Here is a 21986-nt window from a genome sequence, read left to right on the forward strand (position 1 = left end):
GAGCAGCAGGTGAACCAATTGTAAAACACATCTGTGAAGAAATCTTCAAAGCCTTTAATAGAGCAATAATTTCCAAAATGACCACCAGCACCCTTATTAGAGGGCCTGAATTTAGCGGTTGAGAGTTGTTGAAAAAAAATGATTGACTTAGTATTTCTAGAGAGTAATTGAGACTTTTTGAATAGTTGGAGCCAGGGATTTTTTGGAGCCAGCATCTAGCAGCCATTGGTGGCACTTTAAGGTCCTTTTTTTCAAACATAAATGTCACCATTTGATACACCATACTGGGTAATAGCTGCAAGCTAATTCACGTCTTTAGTCCCTTGGCAGGTCAAAGCAAAAAAAAAAAAAAAAATCAACAGCACAATAACAAACTGTACAGAGCAAAAACAACATACAAAGTTATACAAAAAAGAACACACAAGAAATACAAAACTACACACAGTTGCACATCACAAATGTATGCTTGTCAAAGGTCGGTGAGTACAGAGCAGAGCAGATTTTAACAGACTTCTTTTAAATTTTGAAAGTGCTGATAGAGCTGCAGCTCCTCACATCATCAGGCAGGGTGTTCCACTGATTTGTGACTGTTAAAGAGAAAACTGATTGCCCAAATGCAGTGTGGCAAAATGATATCGAAAAATCTCATATAGAGGATATTCTGGAGGATCTGATAGAATTTACTGGGCGAATATACACGAAGTAACGTAGTGGAGGAGGGGCAAAGCCATTTAAAATTTTATAAACCAGGCACAAATTTAAAAATAATCTAAAATTCTCAAAGTTTAGTAAATTGTATTTCTCCAGTATCCTACAGTGGTGGAAATGCATTGGCTTTTTGTTTAAAGTTTGTTTGTATAACGACTCAATCGATCTTACGGCTATTAGTCCAGCCTGCCCCCAACATGTAATGCAATAAAACATATGGGAAAGAATCATAGCATGCATAAATATCTTGGCTGCGTCCAGAGATAGACAGTTTTTAATATGTCTGAAATTCACTGGTTTTAACCATTTTTTTAAACATGTTTCTTAAAGTTTAAATTTGGATGTAGTACCACACCAAGATATTTAAAATCAGTAACTATATCAATCCTTTCACCTTTGATGAGAATATCAGTGTTAACGTTTACCATGGTTTTAGAAAAAAATCTACTTTTTGTCTTGTTTAAATTTAGACACGGATGTGATTGATCAAGCCAATGTGTGATCCCTTTCCAGTCCAGTGGTTAGCTTAGCAGCTGCTAGCTCAGCTGTTTTTGCATGTGTGTATACAATAGTGTCATCTGAATATATTTTGCAGTTCTACATCATAACACTGTTTAGGGAGATCATTAATATATAGGCTAAATAACAAGGGACCTAACTCTGACCCTTGTGGAACACCCATTGTACACGTAATATTACTGGACAGTGCATCACAAACTTTAACACATTGCATCTTATTAGATAAATATGAAGAATTGTTCTCTGTGAGGACATGTCACCATTGGAGTCCAGTGTAACCAACTTGAACAAATGCCAGCCAGTGGCTTTTTATGATGAATGATGAAACTACAAACTTTTCAAGCCACCTTAAGAGTACAAATGGTGAAACCAAGTAAAACAACAGTGTGAGTTCTGTTTCCACAACTCAACGCTTTAAATCAGCTGGCAGCAGAGTGCAAGAGACTGTGCTGTATCCCTGTGGTATTTCTCATCCTAATCAAACACTTTAATTGTATACTGCACTGCCTAAAGATGAGAGAGCATTTATCACATTTATCATAGTTGGCAGGAGAGATTAGATGATCCTTATAATGTTTGAGGTTTCTTCACTGAGTCTTTGATATCATTAATGATACCAAGGATGTCAGTCATCAGCTTCGCATCTTGTTTCTGATCACAACCAATAAGAGGAGATTTAAATGAATTGAGCAGGGTTCACTGATCTTAGGCAGTTGAATCAGCTTGTAACCTCCGGCATGTGAATGTTTAAACAGGCAGAGAAGCTAAGTGGCTCTTCAGAGCGAATCACTTTGGCATCCTCTGCTCCTGGGTACTTCATAGCTTCACACATTTTCTTCATCTCTGGACTGCAGGATGTTAACAGCCATCAGAAATGCGCTTGTGCTTATGCTAAGCTGAGAGGGAGCAACAATGAAGAGCTAAGTACAAGTTAATTATGCTCGCTGTTGAGGGGTAAACTCTTGCTGTATGTCAGTTTCATTCATCTGAGGAACCACACAGCTCAATAATTTGTAGATGCAAGACTTTTCTTTATAAAGAAAAAAAAACTTGCAATTTGGATATTTGTCAGATGTTTCTTATAGCACAGAGACTACTGATCTCAACATTTTAGTGAAGAGCAAATTATTGTACCAAAGAAAAAAAAATGTGATAAAATGAGTCATAGTGTATTTGTGTAATTATAATTTTGATGATTTTAATGGAGAAACATGCATCTGTGTGGATGGGGAGACTTTTTCAGTTGTTTTAGGGTATATCTTCTTAAATGTTTATTAATTCACATACTTTGGGGGTAAGGCAAATGAAAATCATAATCAATTTTTGTAAAAACATTTTTTTTATTGTCATCAAACAGTATTTTTTCTGTAACCAAACCAGAATATGGCTCAAATCTTCTGGATGTTTTCATGACATGTCACTCAAACTCATTGACATCACTGTTATTCACCAATCACCAATATTACTGTAAGTACCATTACATTATCATAGTTACACTGAGATATGTTCAGCTTAACTACACATCTTGCCAGAAAAGAAACCAAACCACTGTCAGTGAAAATTGGATTCCTCAATTTTAGGTTGAATATGGTTTGAAGTGTACAGGTGCATGTACGCAAACTCAAATCCGTAGCTGTAACAATGCTGTTCTTCTGTATAATGATCATGGTTCGACAGGTATTGGTAATCTGTCACTATGGCTCGAGCCTGAAGATTTTACAATTTAAAGTTTGGTTTTCCATATATATATATATGTGTATATATATTTTTTTTACAGTTTTATTTTATTTTAGTTTAATGGTAAGATAACTGAGTCAAATGACACGTACTTTTGTGCCCCACTTATGCCCCACAAAGGTAAACAACTGTAACATACTGTATGTATTTCTTTTGTTTCAGAAGTGAAACATCATCGTACCCACACATGCTTTTAAACAATGTTTTCTTCACGTCTGTGTCAAGCAGAATTTTGTCAAGTGATGAGGAAAGTAAAGATAATGTGTCATTTCAGATTTGCTGAGTTAGTTACCACCCACTTCCTTTGTAGGGCAGAAATTTGATGACCCGTGTGCACTGGCATCTGTTACCTGTTCAGCTTTACTCTTCAGTGTCTCAGGAGTGAGCGGCTGCTGCAGGATTGTTGCACAGCGGTGGATGAGTACTTGTTAACGCCAACAGAGACACAGCAGAGAACAATGCCCTCTGTCAGCTTTTCACTTGTTGTGAGGTGATAAAATAAGAATACACAAAGAGATGAAGTTTAAAGATGTACTTTGAAGTTTTGGCAACTTTTCTCATTAAAATCCCATCTGTGCTTTAGGGTCCCGCTGAGAGACAGTGGTGTGTGTTTGATAAACAGCTGCTGTCGATCCCCTTTCTGCTTCACGTCTTCCCTCTATCAGCTGAATTAACACATGGAGAGATTTGCTTCATTTTCAAGTGTTAACATCAGATTTGTTTTCATTACATCCATGTCTGCTTGAAACTGTCTCTGAAATTATCTTTCTCATTTCGATCATCTCTCTGCTTTCAAACGAGTCACAATCCACCTGTCAGACCGAAGCTGATTAGCATTTCAAAAACACATTAACTGTCTCTGCGTGCAGTGAATGAGATGACAGACAGCCACAGTGTTACAGAGTCTGTCAGTGTTAAAAGTTTCACTTTTCAGATACATTGTAGAGAGCTGGAAGAAGAATCTCCCAGCAGGCGCCATACAGTAGGGAGTAGAAACCTTTTTAAGTTTGGATGTAAAGACTTTTGATGGAACCACACACGATAGAGGTCTTGAAAAGATCAAGATTCATGGATGGGTTTCAGATTCTGTGCTTCCATGTTTAGAAAAGAAAAAGGAAATAAACCAACTGCCCCCGTCAGTCCACCACTGCCCTGATTATGGCTCAGAAATAAGGAAGCCTTCACACAATCATTCACATACACAAGTTGTTATAAATGAATCCAGACTACAGACTAGGAGCCTCGTTTCACTAGAACAAAGTTGGTTGAATCATTTGAACGATGGGAAGGGAAGAAGTCGCACTCTGGTGGCAGAGTTTCTACCTGAGGGAGAAACTGCTTGAATTTCACATGAAATTTTATCACAAAGGATTTCCCATGCTGCATTACATAAGAGAGGCCACTTAAGGTCAACCTTTGTAGCTTCCGATATGTATGCAGTTCTGATTTAACTTTTTGTGATGATTTGCATAACTATGGGAGTAAAGGTTAGTCGTTACAGCTTTCTTCCTGATGTTCTCTCATAATTCTCTCCTCAGCAGCTTCAAGCTAAACTTTAAAAATGTTTATTAACTCTGCTTGGTTTGTACATTACTTAATCATGCATGTGATTGACCATTGGATGGGTTAATTGCTGTACACATCCCATAAAAGTTATAAATCCATGACTAAGCTCATGTGAATTTGCAATATGGTGAAAGAAAATTCTATATATCCTCAGACAGAAGATGATAAAGCTGCAACTTAGCAGAGACCTACAGAGAAAGTAGGAGGGATGGAGGAAGAGGAACTGTAAAATATCTCTGGAGGGTTAGCGTGGTGACCTTGTAAAACGTGAGTGAAACCATGTGATCAAAACCACTGACCTGAACTTTTGGGGGGCAAAAAGTCAGTCTCTAGATACCCATCTCCTCTAGAAGAAACCAAACCACAAAAGGGCGTAGCTTCACATTTTCCACTCCCATATTCCATGAAAAATACAGATATCTCCACTATTTCCAACAATTCAATATGACAAAGTGACATTAGCCAGAAATTCTTACAAAGACATTAATTCAACATGTACATTTTTGAATATTTACAATTAAAACAAGGATATCAACACCTTTAAACTGCAAGTCCAACACTGTTGCCTGTGTGTTTGTATCAGTATATTCATAATTTACAGTAAAGCAACAGAAAGACAACACTACGTGAATTGTTCTTTTTTGCCTTCCACATGCTGTGGAGCCACTTCTGACAGGAAAGTCTCTGAGTGGCTCAGAGTGCAGTGTAAAGTCCTGAGGCATAGCAGGACACCCCTTCCTGCCCCCTCGGCTCCAAAAACCACGAGTTAATCAGATCATCATTGCCTCCGGTTAAATGAAGTACTCCTTTGGATTTTCGCTGGAGGCATTCTGGGAGTCAGTCTGGTTGTTGAAAGGGAAATCTTGGCTGTCTTCCTGTTTCACTCCCTTCACCTCCTGGTTTCGATATGTCTCTTTTCTCTGGTAGAGGAATCTGGCAGTTATTGCCAGGCCAGTCACAATCACAAAGATGACCACTGCTATTACACCTGCAAAGGAGATGAATTTCAAGATTTAAAAAGGCTAAGACATCAGATAATCATCTTTTCAAATTTCAATATTCGTGAATGCTTCAAAGACTTAAAGAAACTGCTCCAAAATCAGCTGTTCTTCCATGGTACTGCCATTTTATTTCCTAATGTTTTGATTATCTTACTAATCTAACTTTCAAGTACATTAAACAGCATTTTCAATCTTTTGAATCTATTGGGTCCTTCTGCTCTGTTGAGCACATTTGAGAGTATGAAAACAGGTTGAATTTCAATAGAACTCCAATATAGTGCAGAAATCTATTTAATACTACATTACAAAGTGAGCATGCATTTTAAGATAACAGTGAAAACGTTTTCCCATCAGCAAGCCATTTCTGCATAGGTTTAATGAGGTGAACTGCCCTCTGTGCACTGAAACAGAGTCAGGCCAGTTTAATGGACAGTTTCAAATGACTTTTATCTGGGTCTCACCTTTTCTATCTACACGATTATAGATTGAACCTTTTCAGTCTTCACTTTGAATCAATCTGTGCTGGCAGAGCAACAAAGTTTTAAATGAGTTTTAAATGGACTCTTGTCTGGCACATCACTTTACTCCCGAAACTCAACATCTGTCCACGACTTTGTTCACCTAAACTCAGGTGCTGACTTGACTTGAAAAACACAAAGATCCTGGTTTTATACCAGTGAAACAAGGTGAAACAAGATGTTCCAGAGCGGTGAAATATGGTGAAAAAGTTCAGTACCTCCAATCAGAGCCGAGTCAGTCCTGATGGCATTGACTAGAGGTTGACCTGAACCCACTGAACCCGACTGGTCTACAGCAGAGGAAGAAGGGTGAGGAGGAGATGAGGAAGGTAGAAGGGGAGAAAAAGCCAATAAAAAGCCCAAATGAAAAACCAAAAGACACCAAAAACATGTGGGAAGTACAGTGTGATGAGAGGAAAAATAAGGAAAGAGGAAAAATTACAAAAATAAACAAATCAGATAGAAGAGACAAGATCAAAATAGTATTCAGAGCAGGAAGGGAATACAGCAGCAGCTCTCCAAAGGACTCTAAAAAAGCAACAGTAACTGGATAAGAACGAGCCCAGAGGAAGAAATCCCAAAGGACACTCCCCTCTGTGGTCCAAATTAATTAAAGCATTGATCACACTGTCATTAGTCTCCAAAAACAAGGAGTTATCATGTATGTGAATAATGAGCCCCTTATGAGCTGGAGGAGCAGCTTTCATCCACACAGAAATGGAAAGACAACAAGAGATGCATGCTACCGTACACATACAGTACTGCGAAGAGCAGATAAAATTTGGAATATCTTGTGGTAGCATGGCTTTGTGTGACTTTACTGGATGGTAATCAACTTTAAGTATAATTTTATCAGTGGTAATTAGGCAATATCATCAAAAACTTCCTTGCTGTGTGGGGTAAGTGCTTCTCTGTGTGACTGTATGTTCCATTAACCACAACATGTTTTAACATCTGTCCTAAGAGACACATATTCTTGTTTTTATCATTATTAGGTATTGCAACAAAAACAGCCTATTGTATTGCAAAATGTTTGTCATTGCTCAATTTGTCTAGTTAGTAAAGTGTTGCAGAAAAAAATAGTCTGAATGAGTCGAGCAGTGTAGCTTGGCATACTATTACTACTAGTAAAAGCTTCTGGCTTGACAAGTTAAGCCAAACATACTCTCCCAGTCTGGTATACAACACCGCTCAGTTGTTGTCTCTGTCAGCTGCATTGACTGTGGCCTCTTCTTTAATGCTTAACTGTGTTTTATTTAGCTTGTCGTCCAGTTCTGAGCCTCTACATTCGTTGACTTTTTAAGATGCTTTGTAAAGGATATAGCTACAGCAATTTTCTATTTTTTTCTTATTGTCAACAAATCTCATGTGCAGAGCCAAACCAACAATACTAACAAGTATTGTGTGTGTATCCAAAGCCTGATATATCTTATTGCTCTGAGCCGTAGACCTCCATTGTTGTCCAAAAGCTATTAAAAACATGTCAATGAGCCACACTGTTGCACTGGGTGATGTTTTTTTTTCATCATGAGGAGTTTGGGCACAGCGGTTTGTTTAGAAATGGCTTCAAAGACTAATAACAGCGATCACATTTTCAGTGTACGGAGAGTAGCTCCGTGTGAGATAGACACCACTGAGCATGTGCGGGAACATGGTTCTGTTTACAAAGCTGTGCTAGCTTGTTGTACTAAGTTGTCGGTTGTAAATAACTTTAGTACAAATTCAAGAGGTTGTGATAGGTACAACACACAAGATTTGTTGACAATAAGAAAAGTTTTGAAAATCAGCAACCTTATCCTTTAACTGTGTTTTGCTTGTCGTCCAGAGCTTCTACATACAGTGTTGTACCTCTGACTCTTTAAGGTGCTTCTTAAAATTCAATATGCGTGGTGTGTTTGAATGTTTATTTGTTTTGCTTTGTGATTTCTTGGTTTCTCTGCAGGTACAGCTATTTAGAAATCTCTATAAATATGCTACAAATAAACTGTCAAAACACAAAATGAACCTCACTTCTGAAATGTTACGTGACATTTGCTCCTTGCTCTTGGCTTACAGAACTGCACATTTAACCCTGGTTAGTGAACACTCACACAACTAAACTTGGGGTTTAGTGTCTTGCTCAAGGACACTTTTGGACATGAGGAGCACGTCCTTTTTTTACCTGACAGGTGGTGTGTGTTCTCAGCTGCGTAGGGATTGGCTGAAGCTGAGGAGCCACAGTTGGACTGGACCAGTGGTCCAGTGATGACGACAGGGCTGGTGTCCGGGTGGAGCAGAGCAGCTTTCAGAGGGCTGATGGAATTAAAGTGGACCACTGACAGACAGCCAGTAAAACCAAGAGATGCCAACCTGACCAGGTCTGGATCCATCTCATCAGAATCTGAAGAGAGAGAAGGTTTATAACAATATTTTACACTCCATGAAAGAGATGCAAATTACAGAATTTGAAAAGTACATTCAAATACTACCCTGAACTTTCTTTTCTGCTTTCTAATATCATTATTTCATTACAGTCTTCTCAGCATGATACAAACTTAAAACCCATTGGTGATAACTTCACTTTAATATCTTAACCTACATAACCTATATATCTTAAATTATGATTTATTATTATAGGTTATGTTGATTATGTATTGGTAACTAAAGTTTTAAATAAATGTAGTGGAGTAAAAAGTACAATATTTCCCTCTGAGATGTAGTGGAGTAGACAGAAAATTAAAATACTCAAGTAAAGTTCAGCTACCTTAAGTACAGTACTTTAGTAAACATATCTAGAAAAAAGCTGAAAAAGGCATGAAAACATTTTTTCAGCTATAGGTCTAATCCTTATGGTCCATTCACTAGAGTGAAATAGTTCTATTACGGTGTATTTGTTAGTGAATAGAGTCTCGCTATCTTCCTAGTAGAGGTTATTGTGCTATGGAATAGCATCCCAACAGCACAGAGGAGAAGCTCAATGCATTTCGTAATACTTAATATACAAAAAAAAAAATCCATTACAGATGTTTGCATGCGAGCGGTGACATATGTTTAGGCAGTTGTAACTGTTTTTGTGGTAACTGTCACGCACTGAAAGGCAGCATGTACTAGCAGATGCACATGCGGTGCAATCTGATTATCATCTACACATGTGGATCGAAGAGAAATGACAAAATCATCCACATATTCACATACTGGCAAGTCTTACCGTTATCTTGAAGCAATTACACTCCCTTTCAGTGTTTTGCTCAAGTCTTTGGGATAGGTATGATCTTTCTACTGTAACTGAAACGCCCACCTGCCACCTTAGCTTAACTCAAAACGTATTCATGACACGAACACGTCAACTGACTCAGCTGCAGATTCCCCTGTTTTCCCTCATTGTGGGACATTAGTAAGACTCTCACATGTGCATTCATTAATTATATTGAGTAAAGACACAAACTGGCATCAATTCAGTATCCATCAGAGGTGGGATGTTTTGCAAGTCACAAGTAAGTCTCAAGTCTTTGCACTCAAGTCCTAAATCAAGTCCCAAGTCAAGTCCCAAGTCAAGACTTGTGTTTCAAGTCCTAAATAAGTTATAATGGGCTCTTCACCAAATGTCATGCCATTTTAACATAATAATAAATAATATATTAAATTTACACAAATCATGAATGCTTTTTAAAATTTGTATTTGTTAAAACAAGTTTGTTAAAACAAATGCGACTGAACTAAGGCTGTAGTCATAAAAAATTGTATCAATCATAAAAAAAGTTGTGCTGACATTGCAAAATATTCCTGTTTTTTTACTCTTTGTTTTTATTTAATTAGGTGCACTTGATGAGGCACTGGAAAAAATACAGGAGTTGGATGAACTTGTGTCATGCCTTACTCCCTCTGGACTCGTACTGGATAGATGTTGTCTGTGTAATGAAGACTTCAGGTATTTCACAAGGTTCTCATCCAAACATGGGGGATTGGAATTGCCACAGTAGAGAAAGAGGTCACTAGGCCAAACCCCAGACATAAACTGCTTGTTGATGAGTTTTTCATGTTTTGTCTGGATATTGCTGCTGGCCTTAGGGAGAAAGTTTTGGCAGAGATATTTGGAGTGAGCACTTCTACAGTGAGTTGGGTTTTAATCACACAGTCCAATTACTTGTGCTTTGTATTGAGATCCGTTCAAATCTGGATGACGTGGGAGCAGGTGAGATGAACAATGTCTGTGAAATTCCAGCAGTACAGCCCAAATCTGAGGGTCATCGTTGACTGCACAGAGTTGAGATGTGAGAGCCCAGAGGCAATTACCCTTCACTTCCACCTACAAGAGCTACACTACCTTCAAGGCTTTAATTGGAGTCGCACCCTGTGGTGCAATCACTTTTGCTTCCAAATTATTCACTGGCTCAATCTCTGACAAGGAGTTGACAAGGCAGTCAGGAATCTTGGAGTTACTGGAGCCAGGGGATGAGATCACGGCAGACAAGGGCTTCCTCATTCCAGGGCTGTTGGAGGATGTTGGAGCCAAATTGATCATTCCACCTTTCAAGCTCCAAAGCCAGTTCAGCAGAGAGGAAACCAAGAGTACCCAGGCCATATCCAGACTCCATATTCTCGTTGAATGAGCGATGGGGCGGATAAAGGAGTACCACATTTGGGGTGAATCCCAAATGTGGTACTCCTTTATCCGCCCCTCAACTAAGCACAGTAAATCAGATGTGGTCCTGCTGTTGCATGATGGTGAATAACCAGGGTCCTCTAGATCTTGAAGGTGGGGACAAATACTGAGTAGATTGAGCACTTCTGAGAATAGCAGGCAGATATTGCGTTCCCTCTTCAATGATACTTGAAAGTTTAGGTGACACCTCCAGACTCTGCATATGCAGGAGCTCAGCTCAGCTACCAGGAACAAAATAGTATGTGGAAGTATGTACTGTGGGATGAGAAAGGGGGGAATGTTGCTATGGGACAATATCTTTTGAGCACAGGTAGGAAATGAGAACCATCTGTTTACAGGAACAATGTACCATTTAACATTAGCTTTTTACATGTATTTATTTTGAGCTGATCCAATCTATAGCAAACCCATATGACCCGAAGGACTAAACAGAAGTGCAAACCAGGAGACCCCAAAGAACACAAGAACATAAAAAGACCAAAAAACACACAAAGTCCAGGCAGGGTGTGACATATGCTATGTAACAGTGAGTTTCAAGCCTCATTGATTTAACTAGCTAGTTACTTAGCTGTTAAGCTAACGTTAGTCAAGCATTCACTCGCTAACTATGTTAATATTAGCCTAGACTTACCGTTCTTTGTGCAACTTCAAATGTCGAACAAAGTTGGAAGTTGTTGCGTCTCCGTCTTTAATTTTCAACCCGCACGTTTCGCATATTGCAATTTCCTCCTTTGTTGATCACCATATCGTTTTTTTGTGCTAGTGAAATTATCTTTGATCATTTCATTTTTTCCAACTTGTGCTCAGTAACCTCGTGTTAGTTCTTCATGTTTCCATCCTGTAACTTGATTGGATGCTGTTGGATTGTTTCAAACATAGTGGATCTTGGGCATTAAGTGTCGACTTGCTGGGAATGAATAGCGTTAATGTTAGTTGATTCAGGAAATGAAGGGAAATGAATTGATTCGCAGCACACTTTTTAAATGACATACTTAATCTTTGGGCTTGGGGGTAGGTATCAAGTATTTTAAAGTCAAAAGGATCAAGTCCAAGTGAAGTCACAAGTCATTGGTGTTAAAGTACAAGTCGAGTTGCAAGTCTTTTTTGATTTTGTCAAGTCTAAAGTCATCAAGTTTGTGCCTTGAGTCCACACCTCTGGTATTCATAATGCTAATTTGTCTTTCAATTTGAAAGAATGCCATACATACAGATGCACACAAACTCATTACAGCAGACAGACTGTCAGGGATTCAGCTTCCAGTCTGCATCCATCACGCCACAAGACAGATGTGCGCTCTCGTCCCTTATCTGTTCATTTTACTGACTTAAATCCCTTCATCATTCACCTCCACTCCTTCACAGTGGTGTAAACAGCAGCTGTGAAAGCCAAAATTTCCACTCTAATCAGCTGCATCAGTGTCTGTTCAGATGACTGAGAGGTGACTGTGGTTTTACCAGGACACATCTGCAAGTTGATGAGAGCAGCTGAAGCAGTGTTCAAGCATCAGGAAACATGACTGCATCCTGAAAGCTCTGCTCAGCTAAAACACGTCACTCCATCACTTCGCCCCCCCCCCTCTCTGTCTCTCTGTATTCCTTCCGGGTCCATTAGTTAGGCTGATGGATGACAGGGTCGGCAGGGAACGACAGAAAATCCACTTCCCTGCTGTTTTTTCTGATCCTGGTCTGACTCTCTGTCTCCTCTAGTTTGACAGAGGGGAGGACTGGTCATGCTGACATGACGGGGTTAAAACACACTGCACTACACTGCACTGAGTTACAACGTGCTGGAGCTTTACATCCAAAAAGAAAAACGATCTTGGAGAATGTGTATTAGCTACACCATCAAATATGTGATGTTCATGTGAATTACAATTTAGATTTATTTACTTTCATTATGAAACTTTGTTCCTGTAAATAGTATGTAAAATTTGTTTTTGCCAGATATGGATATTTGAAAGCCAAAACCAAAAACTATGTTTTGGAATGAAGCAACTGATGACAATTTTGACCATTTTCATGCCTAAAAATGCCAAGTAATTACATTTTTTTAAGTACTGATAGAGCAGAAAGGCCCCCAATGCTTCAATTACAGCATGTGACAGTCAAAGTCTCTTTTTAATTTAATCAAAAGAAAAACTAATATAAAAAACAATCATGACACATATTCATGCTTGCTTGTGTCAAGTCCAATTAAAATTCTCCAAGGTTGGTTAAAGGCTTTCCACAGACATAAACAAACTGCATCATATCCATGAAAACAGAATAATAACCAGTTTATCTTTATCTATTAAGTTCAAACTCAACATAACATACTGACAAACTATTGTAATGTATCTGTCTGAAAATACAAAATTTGCAGTAGCACATAACAACACACTGCTGCTTGTCTTAAAATGCTAGTTAAGAGTCACTTGAATAAAACACACCAGTGTGCCAGGAACCTTGCAGAAATAAAAAAGACACTTTCCTGGGTATATTAAAGAATTAAAATTCATAATTTTCTTGCCTGGTAATGCGTGATATTGTGATGGATGCTACTGATGAAAGCTATTTTAAAAAGCTGATTCAAGTTTATACTAATAGCGTGTTTTCATTTAAATTTGACATTGCTGTTGCAGTGGCGACTGCAGTCTGCAGGCCCTCAGCCTCTCATGTTATTAACCGCTTATATCTCAGTCTGTCTCTGAATAAGTCATGACCGAGCCAATTACTGTATCCCTTTCCAGGACTACACAGCTAAATGGATAAAACATGGTACTACAAGACTCAGAGTTCATGACACTTTGCAATAAAACATTTATTAAATGGACTCATGTTCACTTCTGTAAAGTGAGCAAGGAGGAGACTGTGTGGGCAGGCAGATAGAGGTTTGACCAAACGTCTGACTTCCTGAATTTGGGCTGGACAAAAGATGTTGTGCTTGCAGTTTAGTCCAGAAGTCCAGAATCTTTAACTGGTCATGTTGTAATTAATTAGGATTGAGTTAATACAAGTAAGAAAGTCTACTACATTGATGTGTTAAGAGAGCTTGCAAATACATTCATTGTTATAAAGGGAAATTATCAACAATTTATCGTGATGTAGATGTTAGGTCAAATATCGCAGCCCTATCCTGGATTTGAAAAAATGTCTGTTGCATGTGTTTCACTATATTTTAAACTTTGCATGTTTACTCGTTTTCTATGCAAAGTCTATTTTAAAGATCCCCTTGAGACATATAAAAATACTCTGCATTGAATAATAATTTGTGTCCGTCTTTTATCCACAAAAAAGTTCAATTACCTTATTAAAAATTATTGATCATCTATTTTTTCTTCCTCATTAAAAAAATCTGCAAATATTCATAGATTCTGGGAATAGAAGTCTAAAAAACTGCTGGATGTCTCCTTTTTCACTGTAAAGTCCACTCTCAGTGTTTGTGCACTGGAGGCTTCAAGTTTCCACATCACACTTGTGCAAGTTGCATACTGGACCATGATTGACTTCCATATTATTTGTGATGTCACAAATCATGCTCATAGGTACACGCCTTAAACTCAGATTTAAGGTGAACACAGAGAAACTTTCCACTTTCATTTCCAAGTTCATTGTTCCAGTAGAGTTGTAGACTTATATTTTATACCAGCAAAACCCATTAAAGCTTTTCTAGCAACTTGTGGTGGCTCAATGCTTAATAAGACACTTAATGTATTTTTTTCTTTTCTCACCCATCTGTAATAACTGACAGCATGATTTGGTGGCTAAAGAAAATGTGACGTAACTGAAAGGTCCAGTTTTGATAAATATGTACATACAAGCCTGACTAATGAAATATAACACAACAAGTAACAAATTGTGTGGTCAGATCCAACTTCACTTTGAGCTAAAGTACTTTTCTGTTTACACCTCAACTCAGAGCAACTAAGCACTCTGTATGATAAAACAAAATAATATTTTCATTTTATTAATAACGTCTACATTTATTTCTTCAGATTTTCAGAAGAAAGTGCAGTTTAAGTGTCAGATGAGGCCAAATACTTCAAAGCTGTTATTCAAATGAGTGGGAGACTGAGTGCTCTCTAACTTAAGAGGCCTTGTCTCTGCTTTTACTGCCTCCTCACTTACCATGCACTTTGCCCAACACCAGCGACTTGATGGCGTTGAATTCTCCATCAGATGTCAGGTTGAAGTCTTCTCTGGCATTTTGGTCGATCTGAAAGAACCAGTAAATTTTCTTTTACTAATTGTGGGGAAAACCGTTCTTGTTGCCTCACTAGACAAATGGAATAAAAACAGTTTGTAAATTTGAAATGACTCAGTAGTTTTACTTTTGTGCAAGCCATTATTTTATCAGGGCAGAAGTTTAAAAACTGTGGATATCTGAATTTGGAACGACATCCGTTTATAATTGAATTTCTGCCACACTGTTCAGCTTTCCCTTTATGTTTCATCTCACCAGCTCGGTGGGAGAAATGAGCGACAGAGTCCATACTTTCAGTGAAAAACATTCAGTCATCTGGGGTGAAATTCTCCACTGGAGATTATTTTAATGAGGGCTGCTCCACAGAGAAGCCTCGCCATATGGCCGTGGAGAGGAAAGCTAATCGGGGCCAAAACTGAAGTTTCCAACTAAACTTCAGCATTTAAAGGCAATGTAACACCAACGCCTGAGGAGATACTTTATTTTGGGATAACATTTTTACTTTTTAGTTGACTTTGACTTTGTGAGTAGGAGTTTTAAATGCAATGAGGTATCACTTGACTTGAAAACCTCATTAAAATAACAGTTAAGGCACACTCTTTAAATCTGATGGGGGTGATTTTGTGAATGTCTGTTTTGTTTCTGTCTGAATTACATTTTGTGTCATGCGATTCTGTGGTTTTGGAGTGCTGTGTACAAAACAAATAGACACAGATCATAGTCTCTCATTTACCCATTTACCTACACAAATCGCTGACCTGGATATCAGGTTCATCATCTTGCTTATAGACACTTCAACATGTGGACAGGAAGAGCTGTGATTAATGGGCAATCTGCTCCTCTTCATCTCATACACACCAGATGTTTTAAGACTTAGCTTAAAGTGGCACAAGTGGACTTGAATAAATGTGGGTTACGTTCAAGGTGGTCCAAACTGAGGAAAATACATACGTCCGCACAATCATTATCAGATCCCTCTTCATTAAAGTTGAAAAAATTGCTCGTCTTGAACAGAGAGACAAGGAAAAACGGTCAGTCTTGTTACTAGCTAGCCACAGTTTACGTCCGTACAGATGCACTGGATGGTTGTAGCAAATATAATAATCACAGATTGCTTCCTACAAGTGAAATTAGTGTGTCTGAGGAGAGGTGATTTAAATTTCTTAAAGAGAAACTTAACACCACCTGAAAATCTGATAAAGTATTTGTTGACCTCTAGTTGCAATTGGTTACAGGTGCAACAGGGCAAACTCTGGCCCACCCAGAACTGATGCTGGCATGGCCCCAAGGTTTCTGCATGTCAATTAAGATGTGGTAATTTGATAAACCGCAACTTTATTTTATTCATATGTACCACATAAGCACAAAACTGAAATGATAATGGTCTTAAAACTGGATTTTGACAGGGCCACATCATTTGAGATCAACACAGGACCAACCTTAGTTGACATTGTTCTTTATTGGTGTAAATTTGCTAGCAATCAGCAATTAACCACATTACCAAAATCATTATAAATGGTTGAAAGCCAAAATAATGATGACAGGCTCGTTCTGCTGGTATTGAAAGATAAACTCCAGGTCTAAAGTTTTCTTTGCTTCCAATTGATATGATTCATTTTATATTAGGAGTGTTTGTCCTCCAGAGTATGAACCGAGTGGACTAACTGGAGCATGCTGTGAGATAAACAAGAAACCCTCAGAGGAAAACACTGGACTCTGGCCTCTCTGATAACAGTGCAGAGGACACAGTGTATTGGTTGCCCAGAGTGATTTAGGCCTCAGTGAGTCATTTTTCAATGGGACATCTGCTCAGGGGAGATGACATGATACTGTCCACTTCTGTGACTAGTTTCGAGACAATAATATGTGGCTTTGAGACAGCGAGGCTGCTGGCCATCAAGAAACGACACAGTGAAACTCTTGTTGAGGTTCACCTGATGTCCCCGGAGTATGTTGCTAACAATATAATGATTCAAGATGATGGAAACAGGCAAGATGAGATTCACCTCATATTTCACTGAAGCCTCACAACACAGTGAATCAGGAGGCTGCACCCATGCAAGACGAGGTCACCTTGTATTTCATCTCAGGGTGCTGATAATTATACAGACATTCAGGCTGCTGGGTCCTGGTTAGATGAAGTTTACCTTATATATCATCTGAGGCTGTTGTTAACAAGATAAGAGATTCAGTAGATCCAGATAAGATTAAGATGCTTCATATTTCATCTGAAGCTCTCTTCTAATGTGTAGTTTGTCCCCGCTGCCCTGCCGTAGCTCTTCTGTAATCACTGGGGCTTTATTATCGCTGAGAGAAACAACACAGTCCTGTCGAGACGAGACTCTGTTTGTTCCTTCCTCTTTTATTGATTAAAATGATATTAAATTAAACACAAACTCTCCCCATTTCTCCAGGTATTTTGGCACAAGCTGAGCAAAAGGGGCTACTTGTCAATGATTTTTGAGTCTGTACGATGAGAGCACGTCGGAAACCCTGCATATATGGTAGCCCTAAATCAACAATAACGATCAACATATTTAGATTTTTAAATGAATGAAAACATTGCTCTTTGTCTCCAGCTTTTATTTGGAAAGCAGAAGCAGGAGTATAACAGGGTGACACTTCCAGGTCAAATTGATTGCACTCTTCTCTCAATTTGAGTTTTAGCTCAGGCGGCTCAGATTTGCCAAAAGTGAGAGTGAATAGCTTTGGTAATTATGAGAGAGCGAAGCCTTATTGATTGTTCAAATGTGGTTACACGATTCCTTTTGCAGGCTTAAATCATCTTAAATTACATTTACAATTGTGTCCTAGCTCGCACACAAATCTAATTCTGCTCATACAAATCTTTTCCTGCACACTCTAAAATGTTAATTTGCAGACTGAATAGTGCTCAGAATTAGTTTTGTGCTCTCAAATATTTTGTCGTCTATATACTTCCATACTTTTCAGGCAAATCTCCTGAAACACGGTATTGTGAGTTCATCCAACTCTCTGTAGCAACATGGTGTAAATTATGATTACAGTGTGTGTTGTGTGTCTTACCTGCACAGACACAGAGTCTGTCAGTCTCCTGATGGTCACAGTGTGTAGCTGTCCGTTGGCCAGGCTCCTCACTCTGCTCCTCAACACTTCAGCTTCTCTGCTGCTGTCCAGCTTGTATCTCACCTCCAGCTTATCTTCACCCACACAAACACACACACACAGAAGTTTTTCCAACTGAAACTTTTTCTCTTGATGAAAACATCCCAGTCCTCTCTTCTAATCTTTGCTTTATTTTTCACTTCAGTGATGCATCTGAATGATGAGTATCTGAATTAATAAAGCTTTCCATATTAAGAGGATTAGAGCTAATTCCCTATCAATATCAATCAATTCCCACGCAACCCAAAATCTAATTACTTTCCAAATATTAAGAGCTTTAAGTGCAGATTGAATGAAAGCCAAGTGATGTCTATGGGCTTTAACGATGAAACAGAAGGATAAGAAATAATACATGGTCCTTCAGATGCATTCATAATAACATATATTATCATTTCAATCAAGTATTAATCCCATAAAGAATATTACACTATTGTGATTCACTATTTATTCACTATCTATTTTCTAACAAACGTGTATATACAAATAGGGAATTATTATTTGTTGTAATTCTAGCTGTTTCTGACAATAAATATATGGGTCTTAATATGGCTGTGTTTGGGCTGAGGAGGTGTAACTGCAGCAGATGGGAAAAGAAATAAGAGATGAGCCGAACAAGAGGAAGCTCTGAGAGATTTAACTGGACACTTCAGTATAAGTGCATTTACCTGACGACTCCACGGTCAGCAAGAAACCTTAATGCCCTGCTGTCCAACATAATTAACATACTTAACAACGACATCATTAACAACATAATTATTTGATTCAGAAGTTTATAAAAACACATCAGCAAGTTTTTCTTTTATTATTATTTAGTAGCTCACTGACCTGCCACCCATTAGCCGCCCACGAAACTCTTATTCCCTCAGCATCACTCATCAGGTCTCAGTGATAAGACCAGTGAACTCTTTTTTTTTTTTCAGCCCGAGATAAAACATAATAGCCGGCTCGGCTGGATGGATTAAAAGGCGGTAGAAGCTGACGGGGTGAATTCAGAGAAAGGAAAGATCTGACAGATCCTGATAGATCTAGTAAAGCTGGAGAGCAGAGCAGAGCAGAGCAGAGAGAGGGAGGGAGCAGGAAAAGGAAGAAAGGTCGATATTGGGAGAAGATGACAGGAGCGAGGATGAGAGGAAGAGGAGAGTTAAGATGAGAGGCTGGGAGGAGACAAAAGGAGAGTCAAGTAATTGGAAAAAGTTGAGGGCGGGAGACAAAGAGTAGCCAAAAGGAAAATGTCTTGATAAGATCATTTCTGGTTTGAAGAAGTGGGCAAAACTACTTAAAAAGGGTAAAAAAAAGGAAAAAACTTAGTAGGAAAAGAAGGAGAGGAAAAGACATGTAATGAACGGGTAAATGAGGGATGGGTCTAGATGAGGGGAGTTAGAGTTAAAAAAAGATGTAAAGTGGGTGAATGAAGGCTCGGGGAAAAAGGCAGGGAAGGAGGAAGAGAGGCTTATAAGAAGCTTTTCATGAATAATAGAGGACACTCAACCTCTGAATGGGCTGAATGACCTGAAGTAGAGGAGTAAGGAAAAGGATGAAAAAGATTAAGGAGGTTTTTTTTTTTTTTTATAAAAAAGCAATACACAATCTCAAGCTTGTGCAATCTTGTTAAAAATATATAAATAAAAGCTGCAGGAAAGAGAAGTCAAGGTGGGTAAGAAGATTTTAGTGAAAATTAGAAACTCCACCTCAAACTTGAACACAAGCCAAACAAACAAACTCCTTCATAATAAAAGTCTTCCTCCTCACCGTGCTTGTTGATGAGCAGCGCCAGGTATTCTCTGTAGTAAGAGCTGATGTAAAACAGCAGAGCCGGACTCTGGTTCGTCCTGAAGCTCAGGGAGATGTTCTCTCCTCTCAAGGTCATGTCAGAGTAGATGGAGGACGGCAAGGCGCTGCTGTTCCTGCTTAACTCGTAGGGCTCCTTAAAGGTGTAGCTGACAGACGTTCCCGACTTGAAGCTGGCAGACACCTCTGGAGTAAGGGGGACAACCACAGAAATGCTTACTGCAGGCTTTTATTCGTCAAAATCGGAATAAGGAAAGCTGATTTTGCAAGATATATAAAAACAAGTTGTCCTATGAAAACATTGGGACCTATGCTGGCCAAACAAATATCAAGATATCCAAGGCAACTCTGTCTACCAAAAACTACAGCCTTAAAAAATCTTTCATTTTTGGCCTTTGACTTATGCAAGACTACAAAGACTCCAAACCTTTTGATCCTTGAGAGATAAATGAAGACTTTTTGATATTTTCAGAAGAAGAGTTCTGCATGTGATTTTTTTTTTTTTATCAAGATGAGTATGTTTTCTTTCTTGTTTTTAAAGTGCCTTTACATCTACATTTTAGGGATTTCACATTTCCTCTTACAGTATTCACAATGACTTGAGATGCTCTCTCACACAACAAACAAACAGCACCAGAGTTAGATCAGGAACAAAACCTTTTCAGGTGGTCTTAACTGACAGGTTTCACACCAGCCTAAATGATCCGAACAACACGAGCAAATGCACCAGAGTTCATTAAACTGCACCGAATGATTACGTATGAAAGCCCCCCCTTAAAATGAGCAGGAAATCTTGATTAACTGAACAGGATGCTTAGCTGTTGACTAACACAGTGGCTATTGGAGGGACTGAATATGTGAACATCTGGTTAGAGAAAAACCTTTGTAAGAACAGGCCAACCTGCCACTCATCAAATCTGTGCTTTGGCTGGGAATCCAAATGCAATTACAATCAAAACAAGGTACAAAGCCAAATCCAAACAGTTAACACAGGAACACAAAAGTTGCCAACAAACCAACTGGAAAACAGAGAAGAAAATTTACAGAGCCTTTGAAAGCTGAATTTTGACATGGAGGCTTCACTGTGCTCTTTTCTGCGGGAAGGCCCTCGGTCTCAGATCTCACAACCTCAGTGTGATCTCGAGACCACTGAGCAGCTTCACAGGAGAGATTGGTGGACTTGCTCCAAGGGCACTTAACTCTTATTAGTGGTGGCAATGAGGGTTGGGCACGGGGTGTTCTTTCACTTTCCCCACTCAGATTTATTCTGCCAGTCTGTGATTTGGGACTAGAAGGTCAAACCAGCAACCTTCAAGTCACAAGCCTGCTTCTCTAACTTTTAGCCCACCTCTTCTCTTTGAGACTTTAATTTCTATAGAACCTAATGGTTGAAATTCTGAAATCACAAAGAGTTTTATCAGTATAATTTTCATTACCATTCATATGTGTGTGTATAAATGGTACAAATGACATTAATACACATGCTCTATGGGCCCAAAAACTAAGTTTTGGTTTATGTGCCTACTGAGGAGCTTTCAGGGGGATGGATGGGATCAGTTTCTTAATACATCTGAGTCTGATGTTTCTATAACAGACTCTGTTCTATATTAGGTTATCAACCACAGAGCTTACATAGTATTTATATGATCCCCTAATCTATGAATGGTCAGCTGAATGTTTAATGCAGAATATACATTACATTTATAGAGAGGGGACAAAATGACATGAACACTGTTAATAATAATATTTTAACGCAATCCAAAACAACAGAATCACAATCATCAGCCTCATAGTTCTTACGATCCAGATAGATGAATGAACACATCGCTAAAACGGTCTCAACAACTTTCAGTCTTCATAGACATGATAATTAGCACATCTATTGTATTATATTGCATGCACAGCATTAAACGTGTGTTCAAACCTTGTTATTCTAATGCCGCTGTGATTCACAGCAGCAAATAGCAGCAAAGTTGTTTATTACTTTGGATTTGTTTTATTGATAGATTTCTTGGAAGTTGAATCCATTGACTCTTCCACCTGCACAAACACCATTTATTTCACTTTGCACCAGCTCTTTTGTTTTTTTCCTCCAGTAGAATTCTTGCTCAATATCTTCAGGATGAGAATAATTGTTTCCCTGGCAAAGTGTAAGTCATATATATACAGTAACTTCCAAC

At 38.6% G+C, this 21986-nt stretch overlaps 1 protein-coding gene across 1 annotated transcript in view; it reads right to left on the bottom strand.

Annotated features, from left to right (window-relative positions):
* Nucleotides 1–2590: 2590 nt before the first annotated feature.
* The window catches only part of LOC137194583 (contactin-associated protein-like 4), a 120507-nt gene continuing 101111 nt past the window's right edge, over nt 2591–21986 (bottom strand). The window contains exons 19-24 of the mRNA XM_067606620.1: nt 19768–19992; nt 17920–18053; nt 14799–14886; nt 8211–8429; nt 6268–6339; nt 2591–5518 (exon numbers count right to left, since the gene is read on the bottom strand). Of these exons, the coding sequence (XP_067462721.1) occupies nt 5322–5518; nt 6268–6339; nt 8211–8429; nt 14799–14886; nt 17920–18053; nt 19768–19992 (935 nt within the window). The 3' untranslated portion in view covers nt 2591–5321. The remainder of the gene's footprint in view (nt 5519–6267; nt 6340–8210; nt 8430–14798; nt 14887–17919; nt 18054–19767; nt 19993–21986) is intronic.

The sequence above is a fragment of the Thunnus thynnus genome, chromosome 12 (assembly GCF_963924715.1).
Source record: "Thunnus thynnus chromosome 12, fThuThy2.1, whole genome shotgun sequence".
NCBI classification, from domain to species: Eukaryota; Metazoa; Chordata; class Actinopteri; order Scombriformes; family Scombridae; genus Thunnus; species Thunnus thynnus.